This window comes from Oncorhynchus kisutch, linkage group LG20 (assembly GCF_002021735.2).
Source record: "Oncorhynchus kisutch isolate 150728-3 linkage group LG20, Okis_V2, whole genome shotgun sequence".
NCBI classification, from domain to species: domain Eukaryota; kingdom Metazoa; phylum Chordata; class Actinopteri; order Salmoniformes; family Salmonidae; genus Oncorhynchus; species Oncorhynchus kisutch.
The window spans coordinates 405001-431483 of NC_034193.2; the positions used below are offsets into that span (position 1 = coordinate 405001).

Below are 26483 nucleotides of genomic sequence, written 5' to 3' on the forward strand. Positions count from 1 at the left end.
TGAAAATACCAATTAGTGTGTAAACACAGCATTAGAGTAGGAGAACTGGTTTTGCCTTTAATATCACAATTAAGATCATATGGACAGGGAATATCTGACCCTAGATCAGCAGCACTATATTGAGATGCTTGATACATTTGTCCCTAGGAAGCACATTCTTCATGTGGGTAGCTCTCCTGCCTCCTCAGTTAGCTAGCTCTCCTGCCTCCTCAGTTAGCTAGCTCTCCTGCCTCCTCAGTTAGCTAGCTCTCCTGCCTCCTCAGTTAGCTAGCTCTCCTGCCTCCTCAGTTAGCTAGCTCTCCTGCCTCCTCAGTTAGCTAGCTCTCCTGCCTCCTCAGTTAGCTAGCTCTCCTGCCTCCTCAGTTAGCTAGCTCTCCTGCCTCCTCAGTTAGCTAGCTCTCCTGCCTCCTCAGTTAGCTAGCTCTCCTGCCTCCTCAGTTAGCTAGCTCTCCTGCCTCCTCAGTTAGCTAGCTCTCCTGCCTCTTCAGTTAGCTAGCTCTCCTGCCTCTTCAGTTAGCTAGCTCTCCTGCCTCCTCAGTTAGCTAGCTCTCCTGCCTCCTCAGTTAGCTAGCTCTCCTGCCTCCTCAGTTAGCTAGCTCTCCTGCCTCCTCAGTTAGCTCGCTCTCCTGCCTCCTCAGTTAGCTAGCTCTCCTGCCTCCTCAGTTAGCTAGCTCTCCTGCCTCCTCAGTTAGCTAGCTCTCCTGCCTCCTCAGTTAGCTAGCTCTCCTGCCTCCTCAGTTAGCTAGCTCTCCTGCCTCCTCAGTTAGCTAGCTCTCCTGCCTCCTCAGTTAGCTAGCTCTCCTGCCTCCTCAGTTAGCTAGCTCTCCTGCCTCCTCAGTTAGCTAGCTCTCCTGCCTCCTCAGTTAGCTAGCTCTCCTGCCTCCTCAGTTAGCTAGCCCTCCTGCCTCCTCAGTTAGCTAGCTCTCCTGCCTCCACAGTTAGCTAGCTCTCCTGCCTTCACAGTTAGCTAGCTCTCCTGCCTCCACAGTTAGCTAGCTCTCCTGCCTCCACAGTTAGCTAGCTCTCCTGCCTCCACAGTTAGCTAGCTCTCCTGCCTCCACAGTTAGCTAGCTCTCCTGCCTCCACAGTTAGCTAGCTCTCCTGCCTCCTCAGTTAGCTCCTCTCCTCTCTCCTCAGTTAGCTCCTCTCTCCTCAGTTATCTCATCTCCTGCCACCTGTTAGCTCCTCTCCTCTCCTCAGTTAGCTCCTCTCCTGCCTCCTGTTAGCTCCTCTCCTCTCTCCTCAGTTAGCTCCTCTCCTGCCTCCTCAGTTAGCTCCTCTCCTCTCTCCTCAGTTAGCTCCTCTCCTGCCTCCTCAGTTAGCTAGCTCTCCTGCCTCCTCAGTTAGCTCCTCTCCTCAGTTAGCTCCTCTCCTCTCTCCTCAGTTAGCTCCTCTCTCCTCAGTTATCTCATCTCCTGCCTCCTGTTAGCTCCTCTCCTCTCCTCAGTTAGCTCCTCTCCTGCCTCCTGTTAGCTCCTCTCCTCTCTCCTCAGTTAGCTCCTCTCCTGCCTCCTCAGTTAGCTCCTCTCCTGCCTCCTCAGTTAGCTCCTCTTCTATATCTTCAGCCTTGTGGGACTCGGGTGAGGAGTTGTAGTTAGTAGAGATGCAGGTGTCTACAGAGTACCCCCTGTCTGACCTACTGTTCTTAGTGTGGATGGAGGCAGTGTGGGTGTCTACAGAGTACCCCCTGTCTGACCTACTGTTCTTAGTGTGGATGGAGGCAGTGTGGGTGTCTACAGAGTACCCCCTGTCTGACCTACTGTTCTTAGTGTGGATGGAGTCAGTGTGGGTGTCTACAGAGTATCCCCTGTCTGACCTACTGTTCTTAGTGTGGATGGAGTCAGTGTGGGTGTCTACAGAGTACCCCCTGTCTGACCTACTGTTCTTAGTGTGGATGGAGTCAGTGTGGGTGTCTACAGAGTACCCCCTGTCTGACCTACTGTTCTGAGTGTGGATGGAGTCAGTGTGGGTGTCTACATAGTATCCCCTGTCTGGTGCTCTGTCCTTGGGTTCTTTGGGGATGTAGCCAGTATGGATGTCACGGAGTTGGCTTGATGCTCTAAGACTCTCAGAGAAAGACCCCTTGGCTCCCTGAGACCAAGTGCCACCAGGCCTGTTGGTTGAGGTTCTTCTAGCCCCAGAACCAGACCTCATGGCTCCTCCACTACAAGGTCTTGCTGCCAGCTGAGTTCTAGAGCAGACTGAGTGTATGGATGCAGGCGTGTCTCCAACACTGTTGTCAGAGGAGACGCTAAGGACTGAGTCCTGGGTACGAGGTCTGATGACGTGTGTGTTCATCAGGGAGCGCTGGGGAGACGTCTCAGCTTTAACAGGAACAGGAAGAGGCGGAGCCACTCTTCTTCTCTGGCTTCTCTCTGAGACACTGGAGCCGTCAGAGTTATGGTCACCTGACACTCGGCTCCTCGTCTTGTCCCTGGTCCCACCCCCAACAGGCTCAGGGCTCCTCCCCCTAGTTTTCCCAACCCCAACAGGTTCAGGGCTCCTCCCCCTAATCTTCCCACCCCCAACAGGCTCAGGGCTACTCCCCCTAGTCTTCCCACCTCCAACAGGCTCGGGGCTCCTCCCCCTAGTCCTACCTGAAACAGGCTCAGGGCTCCTCCCCCTAGTCTTCCCAACCCCAACAGGCTCAGGGCTACTCCCCCTAGTCTTCCCACCTCCAACAGGCTCGGGGCTCCTCCCCCTAGTCCTACCTGAAACAGGCTCAGGGCTACTCCCCCTAGGCTTCCCACCTCCAACAGGCTCGGGGCTCCTCCCCCTAGTCCTACCTGAAACAGGCTCAGGGCTACTCCCCCTAGTCTTCCCACCCCCAACAGGCTCGGGGCTCCTCCCCCTAGTCCTACCTGAAACAGGTTCAGGGCTACTGAGAAGGTCAGTTGAAGGTGAGAACCCGTCACCATCAGTAGGGTCTAGACTGCTGAAGTCATCCAGGTATTCTACTGCCCCCACACTGTCCAACCTATCACTGCTGGAGGCTGAGTGGGGGTGTTTGAGTCTGGGGGTTCTTCTGGTGTCTGACATGTGGGGCTTGTGGCCAGAGTCTAAAAGGTGCGGTCTGGGTTTGGAGCCTCTTGGAGTCTCATCCCCGTCTCCTCTGCTGTCAGAGTCACCATGGTCGTACTCTCCACTCCGTAACACCTCCTCTGTGTGATCAACACTGGGAATATGCACCCATAGTTTACTGTGACTGTCCTGCTTGGAATGGGATGATGGTTTCTGTTTTGGTAATCTTTGGGAGGAGTCATCTCTCTTACAGTAAAAATCCTCTGCATTGACACTAGTTGTGAATGTGTCTATTAGTTCCTGCTGGGTTCCTGTTGAGATGTTTCCCTGCCGTCCACGGTCTCTGTCTAGGCTACTTATCGAAGTCGCAATGTCCTCATTTAGAATATCATTCCTATTGAGTAGCTTCCTCCCATCTATAGGTTTATCCGTTTGTCTGTTATTGTTGTTGGACTTCCTGCTATGACCCTTGGTCTTGAGTGTCTGTTTGTCTGTCTGTTGCTTTCTGCACTCATGGAGGTGGCATTTCATCCCACAAGGTTGAACCTGCTTCATTCTTAGGCGGAACGTTTTTGTCATTCCAAAACTTAACTTCTTCTTGGGAGAGGACTTGGACACTGTATTGCCACTCATTGTATTCTCCCAGTTTGTTTTTCTGATAGAACTTTGTGTGGTAGTGCTGCATTGTTCCTGAAGAGGCCTGTTCTTCACTCTGGGGCTGGGTCCAACCCATAGTTCGGGAACCACTGGGCAAGGAGACTGCCTGCCTCTCTGTGGTGATGTTGTGGTGTCTCGTAGGCCCTGGGACTGAGGCCAGTCCACCTGTCAGAATCACAATCACCTTTGTTCACCAAACACATTCACATATACACAGAATTTGACTTGGCTAAATGCCAGCAATAGACACGAATATACAGACAGAATAAACAACACAATGTACATACAGTATCATACCTGTCCATTAGAAGGCTCTGTCAGTGGCCTGTAGATCCATGCTAGGTTGGGGTGGACTGAAAAGAGCTGCTGTAGCTGGGTCTGACTCTGTCCACTCAGCTGGGCGAGCTCAACTAGCAAGGTGTTCAATAGAGGGAGCGGTCTCAGAGCCTCCCCTAAGATAGATGCCATCTGCTGGGGTTGGTGCTGTCCCCTCTCTTCCCTGCCTCTAGACTCCATAACCACATCCGGTCTCTGTCTACACCTGTGGTCTGTAGCAGGAACCTGTGTCTCATCAGGTGTCTCCTCATTCCCCAAGTCCAGATCCTCTACCCTGAGAGACTCCATGTCTAACACCCTGTAGTGGCCTGGTTCATTCTCCTGTTGTTGTTCTACAGAACTGCTGTAGTAAAGAGATGGGGGCTGAACATAGAGGCTTCCCTCATCATGTTCCTCATCGATAGCAGCCACTCTGAGTGTTCGGTGATGCTGCTTGCTTCTAGAATGTTCTGTTTGAGTGCCAGTTGAAACTGGAAGAGTCTGCCGTGCTTCTGACACCACTATCTCAGTGGGCTTGTCATTTATATCAATATTCTGATAAAGGACCTTGGAAGGCCTGTTGTCAATGTCCAAGTCAAGTGGTTTCGTTCCTTTCCCACGATCGGCCTGTAAATGTTCTATTGGTTTCATAGAGTCCGTCCCGTGTGTAATACCAACTGGCAATACCCTGTTATCAGGTATATGTGGTAATGAACTACTTCCCAGACTGAACAGATTATATCTCAAAGAAAGAACACCTATTTTCTCTCCCATGAGATTAAATAAATCAACAAGTCCTTTCTCTCCTTGGGAAGAGGGAGAGGAGATACCATGAACCTCCACATCACACCTGATACAGTCTATCAACCTGACCAGAGACACCAGCGAGCTGCCTATCAACGTGGGAACCTCTCCCCTCATATCCAGGACCACGGCATGCAGAGGAGTGTTGGATAGGTGGGTGTGGAGGGAGTCCAGGTGGGTTTTGAACAAACACGACTTGCCTTTGTTGAAAGGGTATTTAAACGTGTCGTGGGCTTGATAGAGCTGGTTTTCCTTCTCAATGTCCTCGTCCTCATGGTGCCGTTGATCTAGCAGTGGAGTAGACGTTTCTGGTTGATAGATGAGCAGAGTTGGGAAGTCCAGTAGTCTCACACCGAGGGCTAATTCATCTGAATAATTTAGACATTTTCTGGTTTTGTCTATTCTGATATATTCCACCAATAGTTCGAAAGAAAAGAGAGTTTGGTTGTTATTTAATTGCTCTGTCATTGTGCCATTGCGACAGGTGTCCGAGCAACAAGAATTTGACGGGTTCACTCTCAGCCCAGAGTTGCCAGTGATACCATTCTGAATGGAAATCCCTCGTTGAATCAATTGGTTAAACATCAATCAGACCCCTTAGGAAGACAACAACGTTTGGTTTTTGTATAATTTACGAGAGAATCACAGCTGAAATGGAGGAGAAAAACCGTAAATTAGCCAGTCAGCACCGATAACCCATAAGCTTCTTCAGCTCCGTGGAAACAAACTGGTTTCCGTCACGCATCTTTTATGTCATGTGATGCCAGAGGATTCTGGGAATAGTAGTTTTCAGTCCTGACCACGTTAAATAATGGTGATTAATGTTACATTAGCAGATTTATTAGGAGTCATATTGAGCTACAAATGCACACTAATAACACATTTAAAAATATATAACTAACTATCTATACTAATAACCTAGGAAATGTATCCTTAAAGCAAATAATATAATACAATAGAATATAACTCAATATCCTTTATGGACAAATAGCATAGAGAAAAATGATAGCATATTAGAGACTTCATTTGACCGTATAGTATTGCTTTTATTTCCTTGATAAAACAAGTTAGAGACATTTTCCTGCAGCTCGCCAGTTGGTGCCACTGTGGGGCTTTATTCAGAGATAGGCTATGATATGCCGATTGCTTTAAATAAATATATATATACAAATGTAATGTCTATTATCCAGAATATAGGGCTATTCCATTTGGGCCTGCTATTTTGTGCCTTATTCTCACAACCAGAGATAAATCTTCGTCAGTGTCACACCTCGCCGTTATTCTCTCTTTTCACAGTATAGACTTCAGTGACTGAATTACAATGATTAACAAATAGATTTCCTCTGTTCTCTTCTCCGCTTGTGTGTTTGGCTGGATCTCTCTATTCCCACAAATCATCACATTAAGGAAGGCGGAGGGAGGAGCTATCCGTCAGCGGTGGCACCCTGCTCTGCTCCGCTGTCATCGCGGACTAAAGCGGTCTCTAGATGGATATCACACCGAACAGCAGCCGGAGAGAGGAGAGAGTCTATGGAACTTCACACGTTGGAGCGTTTCTATGGATGAACACGGTTTAATCTGTAGACAAGGATAATAACCGTCTCGTCTATCTTCCCGAATATTAGCCTATTCTTCTGCTGCTCAAGTGAAAGGTAATGGCACAGATGTTCTTCCTACTGTTCTCCCCAATAACGGAATAACGAAATAGTGTGTCGGGGTATGTTCTTCCTACTGTTCTCCCCAATAACGGAATAACGGAATAGAGTGTCGGGGTATGTTCTGACGTCCAGGTACAGCTCCGCTATTATAGCCCTCATAATTGTATTGTTCGTCTGTAGAAAAAAAAAATGTATGACTGTGTTAGTGGGGTAGTGAGACAACTTGTCCGAGACATATTGTTGTTTGGTGTAATTGTGTGTAGACTATGATAATCCCAGTCGAAAAAGCCATTGGCAGAAACACAGAGTATAATCGTGGTAACTTTTTACACACCACAGTGAAAGTTTCCAGTGCACAAACTGGTGTGATCTACTGCTGCCACTATGAGCAGACAGGCTTGTTATTACCACTATTTGACAGATGATTTGAAGCATCTCTACTACACACAGAGTTTATATGCGTTGCTTCCCAGTAGTAGAATGAGTTTCCAGATTTACAGTACAGAGAGCCATTGTCCTAGTGATCCTTTGTTGAGGTTGATGATAAAACCATATTTCATGTCCATAATGGCTATAGCCTATTATCACTTAATAATATCTTGGTTGGAGATTCTCACTTGGAAATATATTATTCTGAAGTATTGTGAATAGTATACTATGCCTGGTGTAATGTTTGTCTCTCAGCTGGTGGTATCTTTTATTCTATGGTGGTAATACTTCCCTGAGACAGACAGGGGGCGATGATGACCTCAATCAATGACATCATAACCTACCTACCTGCAGTCCCTCACACTACTACTCTACTCACAGGTTGAGATCCAAATGGCACCCTATTCCCTTTTTAGTGCGCTAACCTGGACCCACAGAGAACTCTGGTCTAAATAGTGCACTCTATAGGGAGTAGGGAACCATTGGGATGCATCCATAGTCCCAGAACAAAGACCAGGTGTATATCAGTAAACAGGAATGTAACAACCTAGTTCTTACTGTTGGTGTTTATCAGTAGACAGGAATGTACCAACCTAGTTCTTTACTGTTGTTGTTTATCAGTAAACAGGAATGTAACAACCTAGTTCTTACTGTTGGTGTTTATCAGTAGACAGGAATGTACCAACCTAGTTCTTTACTGTTGTTGTTTATCAGTAAACAGGAATGTACCAACCTAGTTCTTTACTGTTGGTGTTTATCAGTAAACAGGAATGTACCAACCTAGTTCTTTACTGTTGTTGTTTATCAGTAAACAATGTACCAACCTAGTTTTTACTGTTGGTGTTTATCAGTAAACAGGAATGTAACAACCTAGTTCTTTACTGTTGTTGTTTATCAGTAGACAGGAATGTACCAACCTAGTTCTTTACTGTTGTTGTTTATCAGTAAACAGGAATGTACCAACCTAGTTCTTTACTGTTGTTGTTTATCAGTAAACAGGAATGTAACAACCTAGTTCTTTACTGTTGTTGTTTATCAGTAAACAGGAATGTAACAACCTAGTTCTTTACTGTTGTTGTTTATCAGTAAACAGGAATGTAACAACCTAGTTCTTTACTGTTGTTGTTTATCAGTAAACAGGAATGTAACAACCTAGTTCTTACTGTTGTTGTTTATCAGTAAACAGGAATTATTTTGCCGCTATGGCCTTTTTATTGCCTTACCTCCCTAATCTTACTACATTTGCACACACTATTCATAGATTTCTCTATTGTGTTATTGACTGTACATTTGTTGATCCCATGTGTAACTCTGTGTTGTTATATGTGTCAAACTGCTTTACTCTATCTTGGCCAGGTCGCAGTTGTAAATGAGAACTTGTTTTCAACTAGCCTACCTGGTTAAATAAAGGTGATCTGGCCTACCTGGTTAAATAAAGGTGATCTGGCCTACCTGGTTAAAAAAAAGGTGATCTGGCCTACCTGGTTATATAAAGGTGGAATAAATAAAAGGGCCTTGATCAGGGAGGTGGCTAAGAACCCGATGGTCACTCTGACAGAGCTCCAGATTTCCTCTGTGGAGATGGGAGAACCTTCCAGAAGGACAATCATCTCTGAAGAACTCCACCATTCAGGCCTTTATGGTTGAGTGGCCAGATGGAAGCCACTCCTCAGTAAAATGAACATGACAGCCTGCTTGGAGTTTGCCGAAATGCACCTAAAAGACTCTCAGACCATGACAAAACAAGATTCTCTGATCTGAAGAAAACAATATTGAATTATTTGGCCTGAATGCCAAGCATCACATCTGGAGGAAACATGGCACCTTCCCTACGGTGAAGCGTGGTGTTGACAGCATCATGCTGTGGGGTTGTTTTTCAGTGGCAGGGATTGGGAGACTAGTCAGTATCGAGGGAAAGATGAATGGAGCAAAATACAGAGAGATCCTTGATGAAAACAGTGTGCTCAAGACCTCAGACTAGGGCAAAGGTTCACCTTCCAACAGGACAACGACCCTCAGCACACATCCAAGATAACGCAGGAGTGGCTTCGGGACAAGTCTCTGAATGTCTTTGAGTGGCCCAGCCAGAGCCTGGACTTGATCCCGATCTAATATCTCTGGAGAGACCTGAAAATAGCTGTGCAGCGACGCTCTCCATCCAACCTGACAAAGCTTTAGAGGATCTGCAGAGAAGAATGTTGGAAACTCCCCAAATACATGTGTGCCAAGCTTGTAGCATCATACCCAAGAAGACTGGAGGCTGTAATCGCTGCCAAAGGTGCTTCAACAAGCTTGTAGCATCATACCCAAGAAGACTGGAGGCTGTAATCGCTGCCAAAGGTGCTTCAACAAGCTTGTAGCATCATACCCAAGAAGACTGAAGGCTGTAATCGCTGCCAAAGGTGCTTCAACAAGCTTGTAGCATCATACCCAAGAAGACTGGAGGCTGTAATCGCTGCCAAAGGTGCTTCAACAAAGTATTGCGTAAAGGGTCTGAATACTTATGTAAATGTGATATTTCCATTTTTATTTGTAATAAATTAGAAAAAATGTCTTAACCTGTTTTTGCTTTGTCATGATGGGGTATTGTGTATATATTGACTGGGGGGAGGACACACACAAATTAATCAATTTTAAAATAAGGCTGTAACGTAACAAAATGTGGAAAAAGTTAAGAGGTCTGAATCCTGTTTATCCTTCAGTTCCGTATCCCTCTCTTTTCTTCCTGTGGGAAGTTTATTCTACATAACCATTACATTCCTAATAAAGGAAATAAATAGGCCTCTCTTCTCAATGGACCTGTAGTAGTAAGGGCTGTAGACAAAACAACAAGTAGTGGAAACTACAGAAATCCATAACAAGCAAGTGTTATGCTATATAAAGATCTTGTTCGGAAATCTCCCAGAAGCCTGTCAACTGACTCCTGCTCTATGTGCCATTTTGACTGAATGGGTGGATGAATGAGTGGATGGATGTAGGAAGGATGTAGGAAGGATGATTAGATGGTTGGTTAGATGGGTGGATGGATGAATGAGTGGATGGATGTAGGAAGGATGTAGGATGGATGATTGTACGAAGAATGATTAGATGGGTGGATGGATGAATGAGTGGATGGATGTAGGAAGGATGATTAGATGGCTGGATGGATGAATGAGTGGATGGCTGTAGGAAGGATGAATGAATGGATGTAGGATGGATAGATAGATGAATGTAAGAAGGATGGATGGATGAATGAGTGGATGGCTGTAGGAAGGATGTAGGAAGGATGGATAGATGGATGGATGTAGGATGGATAGATAGATGGATGGATGGAGTGGATTGATGCTTACTGTAGCTGAGTGGATGGATGGTTGGAGTGGATGGATGGATGGAAGGATGAATGGATGTGGGAAGGGCAGATGTAGGAGGATGGATGGAAGGATGGATGTAAGAGGATGGATTAATGGATGAATTTTGGGAGGATGGATGGATGTAGGAAGGATGGATGAATTAATATATGGATGTAGGATGGATGGATGGATGCATGGATGTAGGATGGATGGATGTAGGATGATGGATGGATATAGGAAGGATGGATGGATGTAGGAAGGATGGATGGATGTGGGAATGATGGATGGATGTAGGAAGGATGAATGTAGGAGGATGGATGGATGTAGGAAGGATGAATGTAGGGAGGATGAATGGATGGATTTAGAATGGATGGATGTAGGAAGGATGAATGTAGGAGGATGGATGGATGGATGTAGGAAGGATGGATGTAGGAAGGATGGATGTAGGGAGGATCAATGGATGTAGGAATGATGGATGGATGTAGGAAGGATGAATGTAGGAGGATGGATGGATGTAGGAAGGATGGATGTAGGGAGGATGAATGGATGGATTTAGAATGGATGAATGTAGGAAGGATGAATGTAGGAGGATGGATGGATGTAGGAAGGATGGATGTAGGGAGGATGGATGTAGGAGGATGAATGGATGGATGTATAATGGATGGATGGATGTAGGAAGGATGGATGTAGGGAGGATGGATATAGGGAGGATGAATGGATGTAGGAATGATGGATGGATGTAGGAAGGATGAATGTAGGAGGATGGATGGATGTAGGAAGGATGGATGTAGGGAGGATGGATGGATGGATTTAGAATGGATGAATGTAGGAAGGATGAATGTAGGAGGATGGATGGATGTAGGAAGGATGGATGTAGGGAGGATGGATGTAGGAGGATGAATGGATGGATGTATAATGGATGGATGGATGTAGGAAGGATGGATGTAGGGAGGATCTATGTAGGAGGATGAATGGATGGATGTAGAATGGATGGATGGATGTAGGAACGATGGATGTAGGGAGGATGTATGTAGGAGGATGAATGGATGGATGTAGAATGGATGGATGTAGCAGGATGAATGAATGGATGGATGTAGGAGGATGGATGGATGGATGTAGGGAGGATGGATGGATGTGGGAGGATGGATGGATGTGGGAGTATGGATGGATGTATGTAGGAGGATGAATGGATGGATGGATGTAGGGAGGATGGATTGATGGATGTAGGGAGGATGGATTGATGGATGTAGGGAGGATGGATGGATGTAGGAAGGATGGATGGATGGATGTAGGAAGGATGGATGGATGTAGGGAGGATGGATGGATGGAGGAATGTAGGATGGATGTAGGGAGGATGGGATGGATGGATGTAGGGAGGATGGATTGATGGATGTAGGGAGGATGGATGGATGGATGGATGGATGTAGGAAGGATGGATGGATGGATGGATGTAGGAAGGATGGATGGATGTAGGGAGGATGGATGGATGGAGGAATGTAGGATGGATGGATGTAGGGAGGATGGGATGGATGGATGTAGGGAGGATGGATTGATGGATGTAGGGAGGATGGATGGATAAATGGGTTATGGTTAGGAGGGTTAGGAGGGTGTAAATAATAGACAGCCCGTTAACAACAGCAACATCATATGTTTGTAAAGGATTAATCAAATGAAGCTTTATTTTATAGAGCACATTTCACACATGAAATGCAACACAATGTGCTTCACAGGGAAAAACTAAAAAACTATGAAAATAAAACCTGAAATATTTACTACACAACAAACAGAGGATAAAAACTAAAGAATTAACAATAAAAACAGAACTACCAAAAAGCACCCTGAGGAAAATCAAAGCCACAAATATCTATTTTAAACATGTCCACAGTTTCGTCCCCCTCAGGTTCTCTGGCAGGTTGTTCCAGAGGCTGGGGGCATAGTAACTAAAGACTGGGGACATAGTAACTAAAGGCTGGGGGCATAGTAACTAAAGACTGGGGACATAGTAACTAAAGGCTGGGGGCATAGTAACTAAAGGCTGGGGGCATAGTAACTAAAGACTGGGGGCATAGTAACTAAAGGCTGGGGGCATAGTAACTAAAGACTGGGGGCATAGTAACTAAAGGCTGGGGGCATAGTAACTAAAGGCTGGGGGCATAGTAACTAAAGGCTGGGGGCATAGTAACTAAAGGCTGGTTTCATAGTAAGTAAAGGCTGGGGGCATAGTAACTAAAGGCTGGGGGCATAGTAACTAAAGGCTGGGGCATAGTAACTAGAGGCTGGGTCATAGTAACTAGAGGCTGGGGGCATAGTAACTAAAGGCTGTCTCTCTATGCCTCATGGTCCTGGGCTTCAGGATAGTTAACAGGCCAGAGGATCTGAGGGACCTACTGGGTACATAACATAAAGCATGTCTGATAGGTATTGAGCTGCACAATGGTGGATTGATTTAAAAACCAATAGTGGAATCCTAAAATGAATTCTAACACTCTCAGGCAGCCAGTGCAGAGACCTTAACACCGGTGTAATGTGTCCTCTCCATCTGGTCTTGGTCAGTACCCGTGCTGCAGCATTCTGTAGACCAGACAGGAGAGCATTACAGTAGTCAAGATTGCTTGTAATAAAAGCATGGATGAGAAACGGTCACACCTTGGCAATGTTCCTGTGGGAAAAAGCTAATTTGGTCACATTCCTAATGTGCTTTGGTGGCCTATACAGGGTTATGGGCAGCACTGGTGGCTGACATTTAAACAGTATAACATGATGCTCTGGTGGCTGACATTTAAACAGTATAACATGATGCTCTGGTCTGGTGGCTGACATTTAAACAGTATAACATGATGCTCTGGTCTGGTGGCTGACATTTAAACAGTATAACATGATGCTCTGGTCTGGTGGCTGACATTTAAACAGTATAACATGATGCTCTGGTGGCTGACATTTAAACAGTATAGCATGATGCTCTGGTCTGGTGGCTGACATTTAAACAGTATAATATGATGCTCTGGTCTGGTGGCTGACATTTAAACAGTATAACATGATGCTCTGGTCTGGAGGCTGACATTTAAACAGTTTAACATGAAGCTCTGGTCTGGTGGCTGACATTTAAACAGTATAACATGATGCTCTGGTCTGGTGGCTGACATTTAAACAGTATAACATGATGCTCTGGTCTGGGGGCTGACATTTCAACAGTATAACATGATGCTCTGGTGGCTGACATTTAAACAGTATAACATGATGCTCTGGTCTGGTGGCTGACATTTAAACAGTATAACATGATGCTCTGGTCTGGAGGCTGACATTTAAACAGTTTAACATGAAGCTCTGGTCTGGTGGCTGACATTTAAACAGTATAACATGATGCTCTGGTCTGGTGGCTGACATTTAAACAGTATAACATGATGCTCTGGTCTGGGGGCTGACATTTCAACAGTATAACATGATGCTCTGGTGGCTGACATTTAAACAGTATAACATGATGCTCTGGTCTGGTGGCTGACATTTAAACAGTATAACATGATGCTCTGGTCTGGTGGCTGACATTTCAACAGTATAACATGATGCTCTGGTCTGGAGGCTGACATTTAAACAGTATAACATGATGCTCTGGTCTGGTGGCTGACACATCAGTGTGTCAAATCGGAGGGCATGCTGTCTGGTCCTCTGGCAGTCTCTATGGGGGTGCCACAGGGTTCAATTCTCGGGCCGACTCTTTTCTCTGTGTATATCAATGATGTTGCTCTTGCTGCGGGCGATTCCCTGATCCACCTCTACGCAGACGACACCATTCTATATACTTTCGGCCCGTCTTTGGACACTGTGCTAGCTAACCTCCAAACAAGCTTCAATGCCATACAACACTCCTTCCGTGGCCTCCAACTGCTCTTAAACGCTAGTAAAACCAAATGCATGCTTTTCAACCGGTCGCTGCCTGCACCCGCATGCCCGACTAGCATCACCACCCTGGATGGTTCCGACCTAGAATATGTGGACGTCTATAAGTACCTAGGTGTCTGGCTAGACTGCAAATTCTCCTTCCAGACTCATATCAAACATCTCCAATCGAAAATCAAATCAAGAGTCGGCTTTCTATTCCGCAACAAAGCCTCCTTCACTCACGCCGCCAAGCTTACCCTAGTAAAACTGACTATCCTACCGATCCTCGACTTCGGCGATGTCATCTACAAAATGGCTTCCAACACTCTACTCAGCAAACTGGATGCAGTCTATCACAGTGCCATCCGTTTTGTCACTAAAGCACCTTATACCACCCACCACTGCGACTTGTATGCTCTAGTCGGCTGGCCCTCGCTACATATTCGTCGCCAGACCCACTGGCTCCAGGTCATCTACAAGTCCATGCTAGGTAAAGCTCCGCCTTATCTCAGCTCACTGGTCACGATGGCAACACCCATCCGTAGCACGCGCTCCAGCAGGTGTATCTCACTGATCATCCCTAAAGCCAACACCTCACTTGGCCGCCTTTCGTTCCAGTACTCTGCTGCCTGTGACTGGAACGAATTGCAAAAATCGCTGAAGTTGGAGACTCTTATCTCCCTCACCAACTTCAAACATCAGCTATCTGAGCAGCTAACCGATCGCTGCAGCTGTACATAGTCTATTGGTAAATAGCCCACCCTTTTTCACCTACCTCATCCCCATACTGTTTTTATTTATTTACTTTTCTGCTCTTTTGCACACCAATATCTCTACCTGTACATGACCATCTGATCATTCATCACTCCATTGTTAATCTGCAAAATTGTAATTATTTGCCTACCTCCTCATGCCTTTTGCACACATTGTATATAGACTCCCCCTTTGTTTTCTACTGTGTTATTGACTTGTTAATTGTTTACTCCATGTGTAACTCTTTGTTGTCTGCTCACACTGCTATGCTTTATCTTGGCCAGGTCGCAGTTGCAAATGAGAACTTGTTCTCAACTAGCCTACCTGGTTAAATAAAGGTGTTCTCAACTAGCCTACCTGGTTAAATAAAGGTGTTCTCAACTAGCCTACCTGGTTAAATAAAGGTGTTCTCAACTAGCCTACCTGGTTAAATAAAGGTGAAATAAAAAATTTAAAAATAAAATAAACAGTATAACATGATGCTCTGGTCTTGTGGCTGACATTTAAACAGTATAACATGATGCTCTGGTCTGGTGGCTGACATTTCAACAGTATAACATGATGCTCTGGTCTGGAGGCTGACATTTAAACAGTATAACATGAAGCTCTGGTCTGGTGGCTGACATTTAAACAGTATAACATGATGCTCTGGTCTGGTGGCTGACATTTAAACAGTATAACATGATGCTCTGGTCTGGTGGCTGACATTTCAACAGTATAACATGATGCTCTGGTGGCTGACATTTCAACAGTATAACATGATGCTCTGGTCTGGTGGCTGACATTTAAACAGTATAACATGATGCCTCGGTCTGGTGGCTGACATTTAAACAGTATAACATGATGCTCTGGTCTGGTGGCTGACATTTAAACAGTATAACATGATGCACTGGTGGCTGACATTTCAACAGTATAACATGATGCTCTGGTGGCTGACATTTCAACAGTATAACATGATGCTCTGGTGGCTGACATTTAAACAGTATAACATGATGCTCTGGTGGCTGACATTTAAACAGTATAACATGATGCTCTGGTCTGGTGGCTGACATTTAAACAGTGTAACATGATGCTCTGGTCTGGTGGCTGACATTTAAACAGTATAACATGATGCTCTGGTGGCTGACATTTAAACAGTATAACATGATGCTCTGGTGGCTGACATTTAAACAGTATAACATGATGCTCTGGTCTGGTGGCTGACATTTAAACAGTATAACATGATGCTCTGGTGGCTGACATTTAAACAGTATAACATGAAGCTCTGGTGGCTGACATTTAAACAGTATAACATGATGCTCTGGTCTGGTGGCTGACATTTAAACAGTATAACATGATACTCTGGTCTGGAGGCTGACATTTAAACAGTATAACATGATGCTCTGGTCTGGTGGCTGACATTTAAACAGTATAACATGATGCTCTGGTGGCTGACATTTAAACAGTATAACATGATGCTCTGGTGGCTGACATTTAAACAGTATAACATGATGCTCTGGTGGCTGACATTTAAACAGTATAACATGATGCTCTGGTGGCTGACATTTAAACAGTATAACATGATGCTCTGGTCTGGTGGCTGATATTTAAACAGTATAACATGATGCTCTGGTCTGGTGGCTGACATTTAAACAGTATAACATGATGCTCTGGTCTGGTAGCTGACATTTAAACAGTATAACATGATGCTCTGGTGGCTGACATTTAAACAGTATAACATGATGCTCTGGTCTGGTGGCTGACATTTAAACAGTATAACATGATGCTCTGGTCTGGAGGCTGACATTTAAACAGTATAACATGATGCTCTGGTCTGGTGGCTGACATTTAAACAGTATAACATGATGCTCTGGTGGCTGACATTTAAACAGTATAACATGATGCTGTGGTGGCTGACATTTAAACAGTATAACATGATGCTCTGGTCTGGTGGCTGACATTTAAACAGTATAACATGATGCTCTGGTGGCTGACATTTAAACAGTATAACATGATGCTCTGGTGGCTGACATTTAAACAGTATAACATGATGCTCTGGTCTGGAGGCTGACATTTAAACAGTATAACATGATGCTGTGGTGGCTGACATTTAAACAGTATAACATGATGCTCTGGTCTGGTGGCTGACATTTAAACAGTATAACATGATGCTCTGGTCTGGTGGCTGATATTTAAACAGTGTAACATGATGCTCTGGTCTGGTGGCTGACATTTAAACAGTATAACATGATGCTCTGGTGGCTGACATTTAAACAGTATAACATGATGCTCTGGTGGCTGACATTAAAACAGTATAACATGATGCTGTGGTCTGGTGGCTGACATTTAAACAGTATAACATGATGCTCTGGTCTGGTGGCTGACATTTAAACAGTATAACATGATGCTCTGGTGGCTGACATTTAAACAGTATAACATGATGCTCTGGTCTGGTGGCTGACATTTAAACAGTATAACATGATGCTCTGGTGGCTGACATTTAAACAGTATAACATGATGCTGTGGTGGCTGACATTTAAACAGTATAACATGATGCTCTGGTCTGGTGGCTGACATTTAAACAGTATAACATGATGCTCTGGTGGCTGACATTTAAACAGTATAACATGATGCTCTGGTGGCTGACATTTAAACAGTATAACATGATGCTCTGGTCTGGAGGCTGACATTTAAACAGTATAACATGATGCTGTGGTGGCTGACATTTAAACAGTATAACATGATGCTCTGGTCTGGTGGCTGACATTTAAACAGTATAACATGATGCTCTGGTCTGGTGGCTGATATTTAAACAGTGTAACATGATGCTCTGGTCTGGTGGCTGACATTTAAACAGTATAACATGATGCTCTGGTGGCTGACATTTAAACAGTATAACATGATGCTCTGGTGGCTGACATTAAAACAGTATAACATGATGCTGTGGTCTGGTGGCTGACATTTAAACAGTATAACATGATGCTCTGGTCTGGTGGCTGACATTTAAACAGTATAACATGATGCTCTGGTGGCTGACATTTAAACAGTATAACATGATGCTCTGGTGGCTGACATTTAAACAGTATAACATGATGCTCTGGTGGCTGACATTTAAACAGTATAACATGATGCTCTGGTGGCTGACATTTAAACAGTATAACATGATGCTCTGGTGGCTGACATTTAAACAGTATAACATGATGCTCTGGTCTGGTGGCTGACATTTAAACAGTATAACATGATGCTCTGGTGGCTGACATTTAAACAGTATAACATGATGCTCTTGTGGCTGACATTTAAACAGTATAACATGATGCTCTGGTCTGGTGGCTGACATTTAAACAGTATAACATGATGCTCTGGTCTGGAGGCTGACATTTAAACAGTATAACATGATGCTCTGGTCTGGTGGCTGACATTTAAACAGTATAACATGATGCTCTGGTGGCTGACACTTAAACAGTATAACATGATGCTCTGGTGGCTGACATTTAAACAGTATAACATGATGCTCTGGTGGCTGACATTTAAACAGTATAACATGATGCTCTGGTCTGGTGGCTGACATTTAAACAGTATGACATGATGCTCTGGTCTGGTGGCTGACATTTAAACACTATAACATGATGCTCTGGTCTGGAGGCTGACATTTAAACAGTATAACATGATGCTCTGGTCTGGAGGCTGACATTTAAACAGTATAACATGATGCTCTGGTCTGGTGGCTGACATTTAAACAGTATAACATGATGCTTAAAAGTCGCGAAATGAAATGTCCAGCTGAGAGCATTAGTAACTTTAGACATCCCATTAACAACAGCACCATCATCTGTGTGTGGAGAATAGACATCCCATTAACAACAACACCATCATCTGTGTGTGGAGAATAGACAGCCCATTAACAACAGCACCATCATCTGTGTGTGGAGAATAGACAGCCCATTAACAACAGCACCATCATCTGTGTGTAGAGAATAGACAGCCCATTAACAGCAGCATCATCTGTGTGTGGAGAATAGACAGCCCATTAACAACAGCACCATCATCTGTGTGTAGAGAATAGACAGCCCATTAACAGCAGCATCATCTGTGTGTGGAGAATAGACAGCATATTAACAACAACACCATCATCTGTGTGTAGAGAATAGACAGCCCATTAACAACAGCACCATCATCAGTATGTGGAGAATAGACAGCCCATTAACAACAGCACCATCATCAGTGTGTGGAGAATAGACAGCCCATTAACAACAGCACCATCATCTGTGTGTGGAGAATAGACAGCCCATTAACAACAGCACCATCATCTGTGTGTAGAGAATAGACAGCCCATTAACAGCAGCATCATCTGTGTGTGGAGAATAGACAGCCCATTAACAACAGCACCATCATCTGTGTGTAGAGAATAGACAGCCCATTAACAGCAGCATCATCTGTGTGTGGAGAATAGACAGCCCATTAACAACAACACCATCATCTGTGTGTAGAGAATAGACAGCCCATTAACAACAGCACCATCATCAGTATGTGGAGAATAGACAGCCCATTAACAACAGCACCATCATCAGTGTGTGGAGAATAGACAGCCCATTAACAACAGCACCATCATCAGTATGTGGAGAATAGACAGCCCATTAACAACAGCACCATCATCAGTGTGTGGAGAATAGACAGCCCATTAACAACAGCACCATCATCTGTGTGTGGAGAATAGACAGCCCATTAAATAACAACAGCACCACCATCTGTGTGTGAAGAATAGACAGCCCATTAACAGCAGCATCATCTGTGTGTGGAGAATAGACAGCCCATTAACAACAACACCATCATCTGTGTGTAGAGAATAGACAGCCCATTAACAACAGCACCATCATCAGTATGTGGAGAATAGACAGCCCATTAACAACAGCACCATCATCAGTGTGTGGAGAATAGACAGCCCATTAACAACAGCACCATCATCAGTATGTGGAGAATAGACAGCCCATTAACAACAGCACCATCATCAGTGTGTGGAGAATAGACAGCCCATTAACAACAGCACCATCATCTGTGTGTGGAGAATAGACAGCCCATTAAATAACAACAGCACCACCATCTGTGTGTGAAGAATAGACAGCCCATTAACAGCAGCATCATCTGTGTGTGGAGAATAGACAGCCCATTTACAACAGCACCATAATCTGTGTGTGGAGAATAGACAGCCCATTAATTAACAACAGCACCACCATCTGTGTGTGGAGAATATTATACTGTTATACTGTTTAAATGTCAGCCACCAGAGCATCATGTTATACTGTTTAAATGTCAGCCACCAGAGCATCATGTTATACTGTTTAAATGTCAGCCACCAGAGTATCATGTTATACTGTTTAAATGTCAGCCACCAGAGTATCATGTTATACTGTTTAAATGTCAGCCACCAGAGTATCATGTTATACTGTTTAAATGTCAGCCACCAGACCAGAGCATCATGTTATACTGTTTAAATGTCAGCCACCAGACCAGAGCATCATGTTATACTGTTTAAATGTCAGCCACCAGACCAGAGCATCATGTTATACTGTTTAAATGTCAGCCACCAGACCAGAGCATCATGTTATACTGTTTAAATGTCAGCCACCAGAGCATCATGTTATACTGTTTAAATGTCAGCCACCAGAGCATCATGTTATACTGTTTAAATGTCAGCCACCAGACCAGAGCATCATGTTATACTGTTTAAATGTCAGCCACCAGACCAGAGCATCATGTTATACTGTTTAAATGTCAGCCACCAGACCAGAGCATCATGTTATGCTGTTTAAATGTCAGCCACCAGACCAGAGCATCATGTTATACTGTTTAAATGTCAGCCTCCAGACCAGAGCATCATGTTATACTGTTTAAATGTCAGCTACCAGACCAGAGCATCATGTTGTACTGTTTAAATGTCAGCCACCAGACCAGAGCATCATGTTATACTGTTGAAATGTCAGCCACCAGACCAGAGCATCATGTTATACTGTTTAAATGTCAGCCACCAGAGCATCTGTTATACTGTTTAAATGTCAGCCACCAGACCAGAGTTGTTGTTATGTTGTTATGGTGATACTATTTATCAACCTTTCTACCTGTTGTTATGGTGATACTATGTATCAACCTTTCTATCTGTTGTTGTTATGGTGATACTATGTATCAACCTTTCTACCTGTTGTTGTTATGGTGATACTATTTATCAACCTTTCTATCTGTTGTTATGGTGATACTATTTATCAACCTTTCTACCTGTTGTTGTTATGGTGATACTATTGATCAACCTTTCTACCTGTTGTTGTTATGGTGATACTATGTATCAACCTTTCTACCTGTTGTTATGGTGATACTATGTATCAACCTTTCTACCTGTTGTTATGGTGATACTATTTATCAACCTTTCTACCTGTTGTTATGGTGATACTATGTATCAACCTTTCTACCTGTTGTTATGGTGATACTACGTATCAAAGTGCAGCTGCTTCTCCTCTTAAACCTCTGGATGGTGTTTTTCATAATGCCCTTCCTTTTATGACAGGAGACAGTTTTATTACTCATCACTGTATTCTTTACCAAAAGATTGGTTGGACCTCTGACGTCATGTATATCACATCATTACACTCTTCACAAAGCCCTGCTCCACAATCGTCCTACTTACCTAACATCCCTGTTGCGAGATAAAAAAATATTATCCCAATAGTTAGGTGCCTGTTCTCTGGCTCCTTCTCTGGCTCCTTCTCTGGCTCCTTCTCTGGCTCCTTCTCTGGCTCCTTCTCTGGCTCCTTCTCTGGCTCCTTCTCTAGCTCCTTCTCTGGCTCCTTCTCTGGCTCCTTCTCTGGCTCCTTCTCTGGCTCCTTCTCTGGCTCCTTCTCTGGCTCCTTCTCTGGCTCCTTCTCTGGCTCCTTCTCTGGCTCCTTCTCTGGCTCCTGCTCTGTCCTCTACTCTTGATAGGAATCAGAATGTGTCTGTTCTTTGAAGCAAATTTTGTCCCTGACCTAAAACTTGTCTGAGAGGAAGTAGGTTCTGTGGTGCTAAGTGTCAACGTTCCCATCTGGCAGGTCCCACCACACCCCTGTCATGTGACAGGGATCAGGAAGGGAAGCCAGACCGGGCAGCGGGAGTCACAATGGGCCTCCCAACCAAATCCTGTTTCTCTTTAGGCCTAACTAACCAACAATGCCAGAAGACTGAAATCACAGTCTGTCTTCCTGTAGAGCCTGGGAGAAAAATTATATCTCTAGAAGACTGAAATCACAGTCTGTCTGCCTGTATAGCCTGGGAGAAAAATAATATCTATAGAAGACTGAAATCACAGTCTGTCTGCCTGTAGAGCCTGGGAGAAAAATAATATCTATAGAAGACTGAAATCACAGTCTGTCTGCCTGTAGAGCCTGGGAGAAAAATAATATCTCTAGAAGACTGAAATCACAGTCTGTCTGCCTGTAGAGCCTGGGAGAAAAATAATATCTCTAGAAGACTGAAATCACAGTCTGTCTGCCTGTAGAGCCTGGGAGAAAAATAATATCTCTAGAAGACTGAAATCACAGTCTGTCTGCCTGTAGAGCCTGGGAGAAAAATAATATCTCTAGAAGACTGAAATCACAGTCTGTCTGCCTGTAGAGCCTGGGAGAAAAATAATATCTCATCTCTTTCTCTAGTCTTCTTTTTCTCTCACCCCATATTAAAACATACTATAGTGTGTACTATGGTAGTAATACTGTAGTGTATACTATGGTAGGAATATTGTAGTGTATACTATGGTAGGAATACAGTAGTGTGTACTATGGTAGGAATACTGTAGTGTATACTATGGTAGGAATACTGTAGTGTATACTATGGTAGGAATACTGTAGTGTATACTATGGTAGGAATATTGTAGTGTATACTATGGTAGGAATACAGTAGTGTGTACTATGGTAGTAATACTGTAGTGTATACTATGGTAGGAATACTGTAGTGTATACTATGGTAGGAATACTGTAGTGTATACTATGGTAGTAATACTGTAGTGTATACTATGGTAGGAATACTGTAGTGTGTACTATGGTAGGAATACTGTAGTGTATACTATGGTAGGAATACTGTAGTGTGTACTATGGTAGGAATACTGTAGTGTGTACTATGGTAGGAATACTGTAGTGTGTACTATGGTAGGAATACTGTAGTGTATACTATGGTAGGAATACTGTAGTGTGTACTATGGTAGGAATACTGTAGTGTATACTATGGTAGGAATAATGTAGTGTATACTATGGTAGGAATACTGTAGTGTGTACTATGGTAGGAATACTGTAGTGTGAACTATGCTAGGAATATTGTAGTGTATACTATGGTAGGAATACAGTAGTGTGTACTATGGTAGGAATACTGTGGTGTGTACTATGGTAGGAATACTGTAGTGTGTACTATGGTAGGAATACTGTAGTGTGTACTATGCTAGGAATATTGTAGTGTATACTATGGTAGGAATACAGTAGTGTGTACTATGGTAGGAATACTGCAGTGTGTACTATGGTAGGAATACTGTAGTGTGTACTATGGTAGGAATACTGTAGTGTGTACTATGGTAGGAATACTGTAGTGTATACTATGCTAGGGATACTGTCGTGTGTGCTATGGTAGGAATACTGTAGTGTATACTATGGTAGGAATACTGTATTGTGTAATATGGTAGGCATACTGTAGTGTGTACTATGGTAGGAATACTGTAGTGTATACTATGGTAGGAATACTGTAGTGTATACTATGCTAGGGATACTGTCGTGTGTGCTATGGTAGGAATACTGTAGTGTATACTATGGTAGGAATACTGTATTGTGTAATATGGTAGGCATACTTTAGTGTGTACTATGCTAGGGATACTGTCGTGTATACTATGCTAGGGATACTGTCGTGTGTGCTATGGTAGGAATACTGTAGTGTGTACTATGCTAGGGATACTGTCGTGTATACTATGCTAGGGATACTGTCGTGTGTGCTATGGTAGGAATACTATGGTGTGTACTATGGTAGGAATACTATAGTCTGTACTATGGTAGGAATACTGTTATTCACTTTAGTGTTGTTATGGACTGTGGTATAGTATACTGTAGTATTGTTTAGTATACTGTAGTATTTACTGTGGTGTTGTTATGGACTGTGGTATAGTATACTGTAGTATTGTTTAGTATACTGTGGTGTTGTTATGGACTGTGGTATAGTATACTGTAGTATTGTTTAGTATACTGTAGTATTTACTGTGGTGTTGTTATGGACTGTGGTATAGTACACTGTAGTATTGTTTAGTATACTGTAGTATTTACTGTAGTGTTGTTATGGACTGTGGTATAGTATACTGTAGTATTGTTTAGTATACTGTAGTATTTACTGTAGTGTTGTTATGGACTGTGGTATAGTATACTGTAATATTGTTTAGTATACTGTGGTGTTGTTATGGACTGTGGTATAGTATACTGTAGTATTGTTTAGTATACTGTGGTGTTGTTATGGACTGTGGTATAGTATACTGTAGTATTGTTTAGTATACTGTAGTATTTACTGTGGTGTTGTTATGGTCTGTGGTATAGTATACTGTAGTATTGTTTAGTATACCGTGGTGTTGTTATGGACTGTGGTATAGTATACTGTAGTATTGTTTAGTATACTGTGGTGTTGTTATGGACTGTGGTATAGTATACTGTAGTATTGTTTAGTATACTGTGGTGTTGTTATGGACTGTGGTATAGTATACTGTAGTATTGTTTAGTATACTGTAGTATTTACTGTAGTGTTGTTATGGACTATGGGTTAGTATACTGTAGTATTGTTTAGTATACTGTGGTGTTGTTATGGACTGTGGTATAGTATACTGTAGTATTGTTTAGTATACTGTGGTGTTGTTATGGACTATGGTTTAGTATACTGTAGTATTGTTTAGTATACGGTGGTGTTGTTATGGACTATGGTATAGTATACTGTAGTATTGTTTAGTATACTGTAGTATTTACTGTGGTGTTGTTATGGACTGTGGTATAGTATACTGTAGTATTGTTTAGTATACTGTAGTATTTACTGTAGTGTTGTTATGGACTGTGGTATAGTATACTGTAGTATTTACTGTAGTGTTGTTATGGACTATGGTTTAGTATACTGTAGTATAACAGGTAAAAAATAACAAACTGGCTTTATTTATTTTGCATTTATTAGTATTTTTTGTATTGAATATCTGAAACATACAATATACTTGCAGTGAAGCCCTCAACAACTACACCACACCAGTCATCCAACAGATTCCCATTTCGAGTCACACACAGAAGCATCCAGGGTCAATGCCCTGCTCAAGGGCACGTTGACTGATCTACCACCAGGCCAAAAAACGTAAACCCGAACCCTCCAAGATCCCCCCACAGTTCCCCAATAGCTGTCCCTCAACCATTCGAGACCCCTCCCACAGCCCCCCCAATAAAACAAAATATATAATACAATGAATTCCATTCCCCACCCCCATGAACCCCCCCAATGCACCAACAACCAAGAGAATTAACGAAAGAGAAAAAAGAAAAAGACAGATTAAAACAGCAAACAACAATGCAACTGAAATCATAACAGCGATGCCAACTGTATATGTTTGTGTGCATGTCTGGCACTATTACATGTATGTGTGTGTTCTTGTATGTGTTTATTTGAATGAGAGTGTGTGTATGTGTACAAACACCTGCACGGCATCAGCCTCAGGCAAACAGGTATTAGCTGTAAAAACACTGCCCCATAGTGTCATTCAAACACACTTTTTAATTTTTTTTACTGTTATCTTTGCCCATCATTCTCTCTCCCACACAGTAACTTCCCTCCCACTTGTCTCCAATTCCACATCCCAAGCCTCAGCTTCCCTCAGCCCATCCCATCTATCTCTGCTGGCCTCCCACTTCGGGTTTCTACGCAACACATATCTTTCAACTATGCTGTGATGTTTAACGTACAACTTTGTCCTATATTTATATATGGTATTTATGTTTCAGTTAAAACATTTTTGTCCCCGTCATTGTAAATAAGAATTTGTTCTTAACTGATTTGTCAAGTTAAATAAAGGTAAAATAAAAAATGTTTACAAATTCACTGTAGTAGTCTTGTGGACATGACTGTAGTATTCACTGTAGTAGTCTTGTGGACATGACTGTAGTATTCACTGTAGTAGTCTTGTGGACATGACTGTAGTATTCACTGTAGTAGTCTTGTGGACATGACTGTAGTATTCACTGTAGTAGTCTTGTGGACATGACTGTAGTATTCACTGTAGTTAGCAGTGGGCCCAGGTGGCAATAAATAAATAAAACCAAAAGCTTACCTTGTCTTGGAAAAGTTCCAGTGTTGGATAGTTATAGCCAGCTAACTAACACAGCCTCCCTCAATTTGAGCAGGGTATTTGAGTAGGCTAAACTAGCTAGCTGCATTTTCCAGCAAGTGAAACAAATTAAATATATATAGCTCATTTGCATCTTCATTTTTTAAGAAATGAATTTGTTCAAAACGGTTAAACTATTGTCTTTCAACTACTCAACACAGTGCTAGCTAGCTGCAGCTTACGCTTTCAGTACTAGATTAATTCTCTGATCCTCTGATTGGGTGGACAACATGTCAGTTCAGGCTGCAAGAGTTCTGATAGGCTGGA

The 26483-nt window shown here is 43.3% G+C and overlaps 2 protein-coding genes across 2 annotated transcripts in view; one reads left to right on the forward strand and one right to left on the reverse strand.

The window, feature by feature from the left end:
- The window catches only part of map10 (microtubule associated protein 10), a 5603-nt gene extending 76 nt beyond the window's left edge, over nucleotides 1–5527 (reverse strand). Inside the window, exons 1-2 of the mRNA XM_020476921.2 lie at nucleotides 3976–5527; nucleotides 1–3843 (exon numbers count right to left, since the gene is read on the reverse strand). The exon at nucleotides 1–3843 is cut by the window's left edge and continues 76 nt beyond it. Of these exons, the coding sequence (XP_020332510.2) occupies nucleotides 1444–3843; nucleotides 3976–5382 (3807 nt within the window). The 5' untranslated portion in view covers nucleotides 5383–5527 and the 3' untranslated portion in view covers nucleotides 1–1443. The remainder of the gene's footprint in view (nucleotides 3844–3975) is intronic.
- Nucleotides 5528–6062: 535 nt separating this feature from the next.
- Nucleotides 6063–26483, forward strand: part of LOC109884963 (signal-induced proliferation-associated 1-like protein 2) — a gene marked incomplete in the record, with an annotated part of 384885 nt that continues 364464 nt past the window's right edge. The window contains 1 exon segment of the mRNA XM_031799971.1: nucleotides 6063–6449.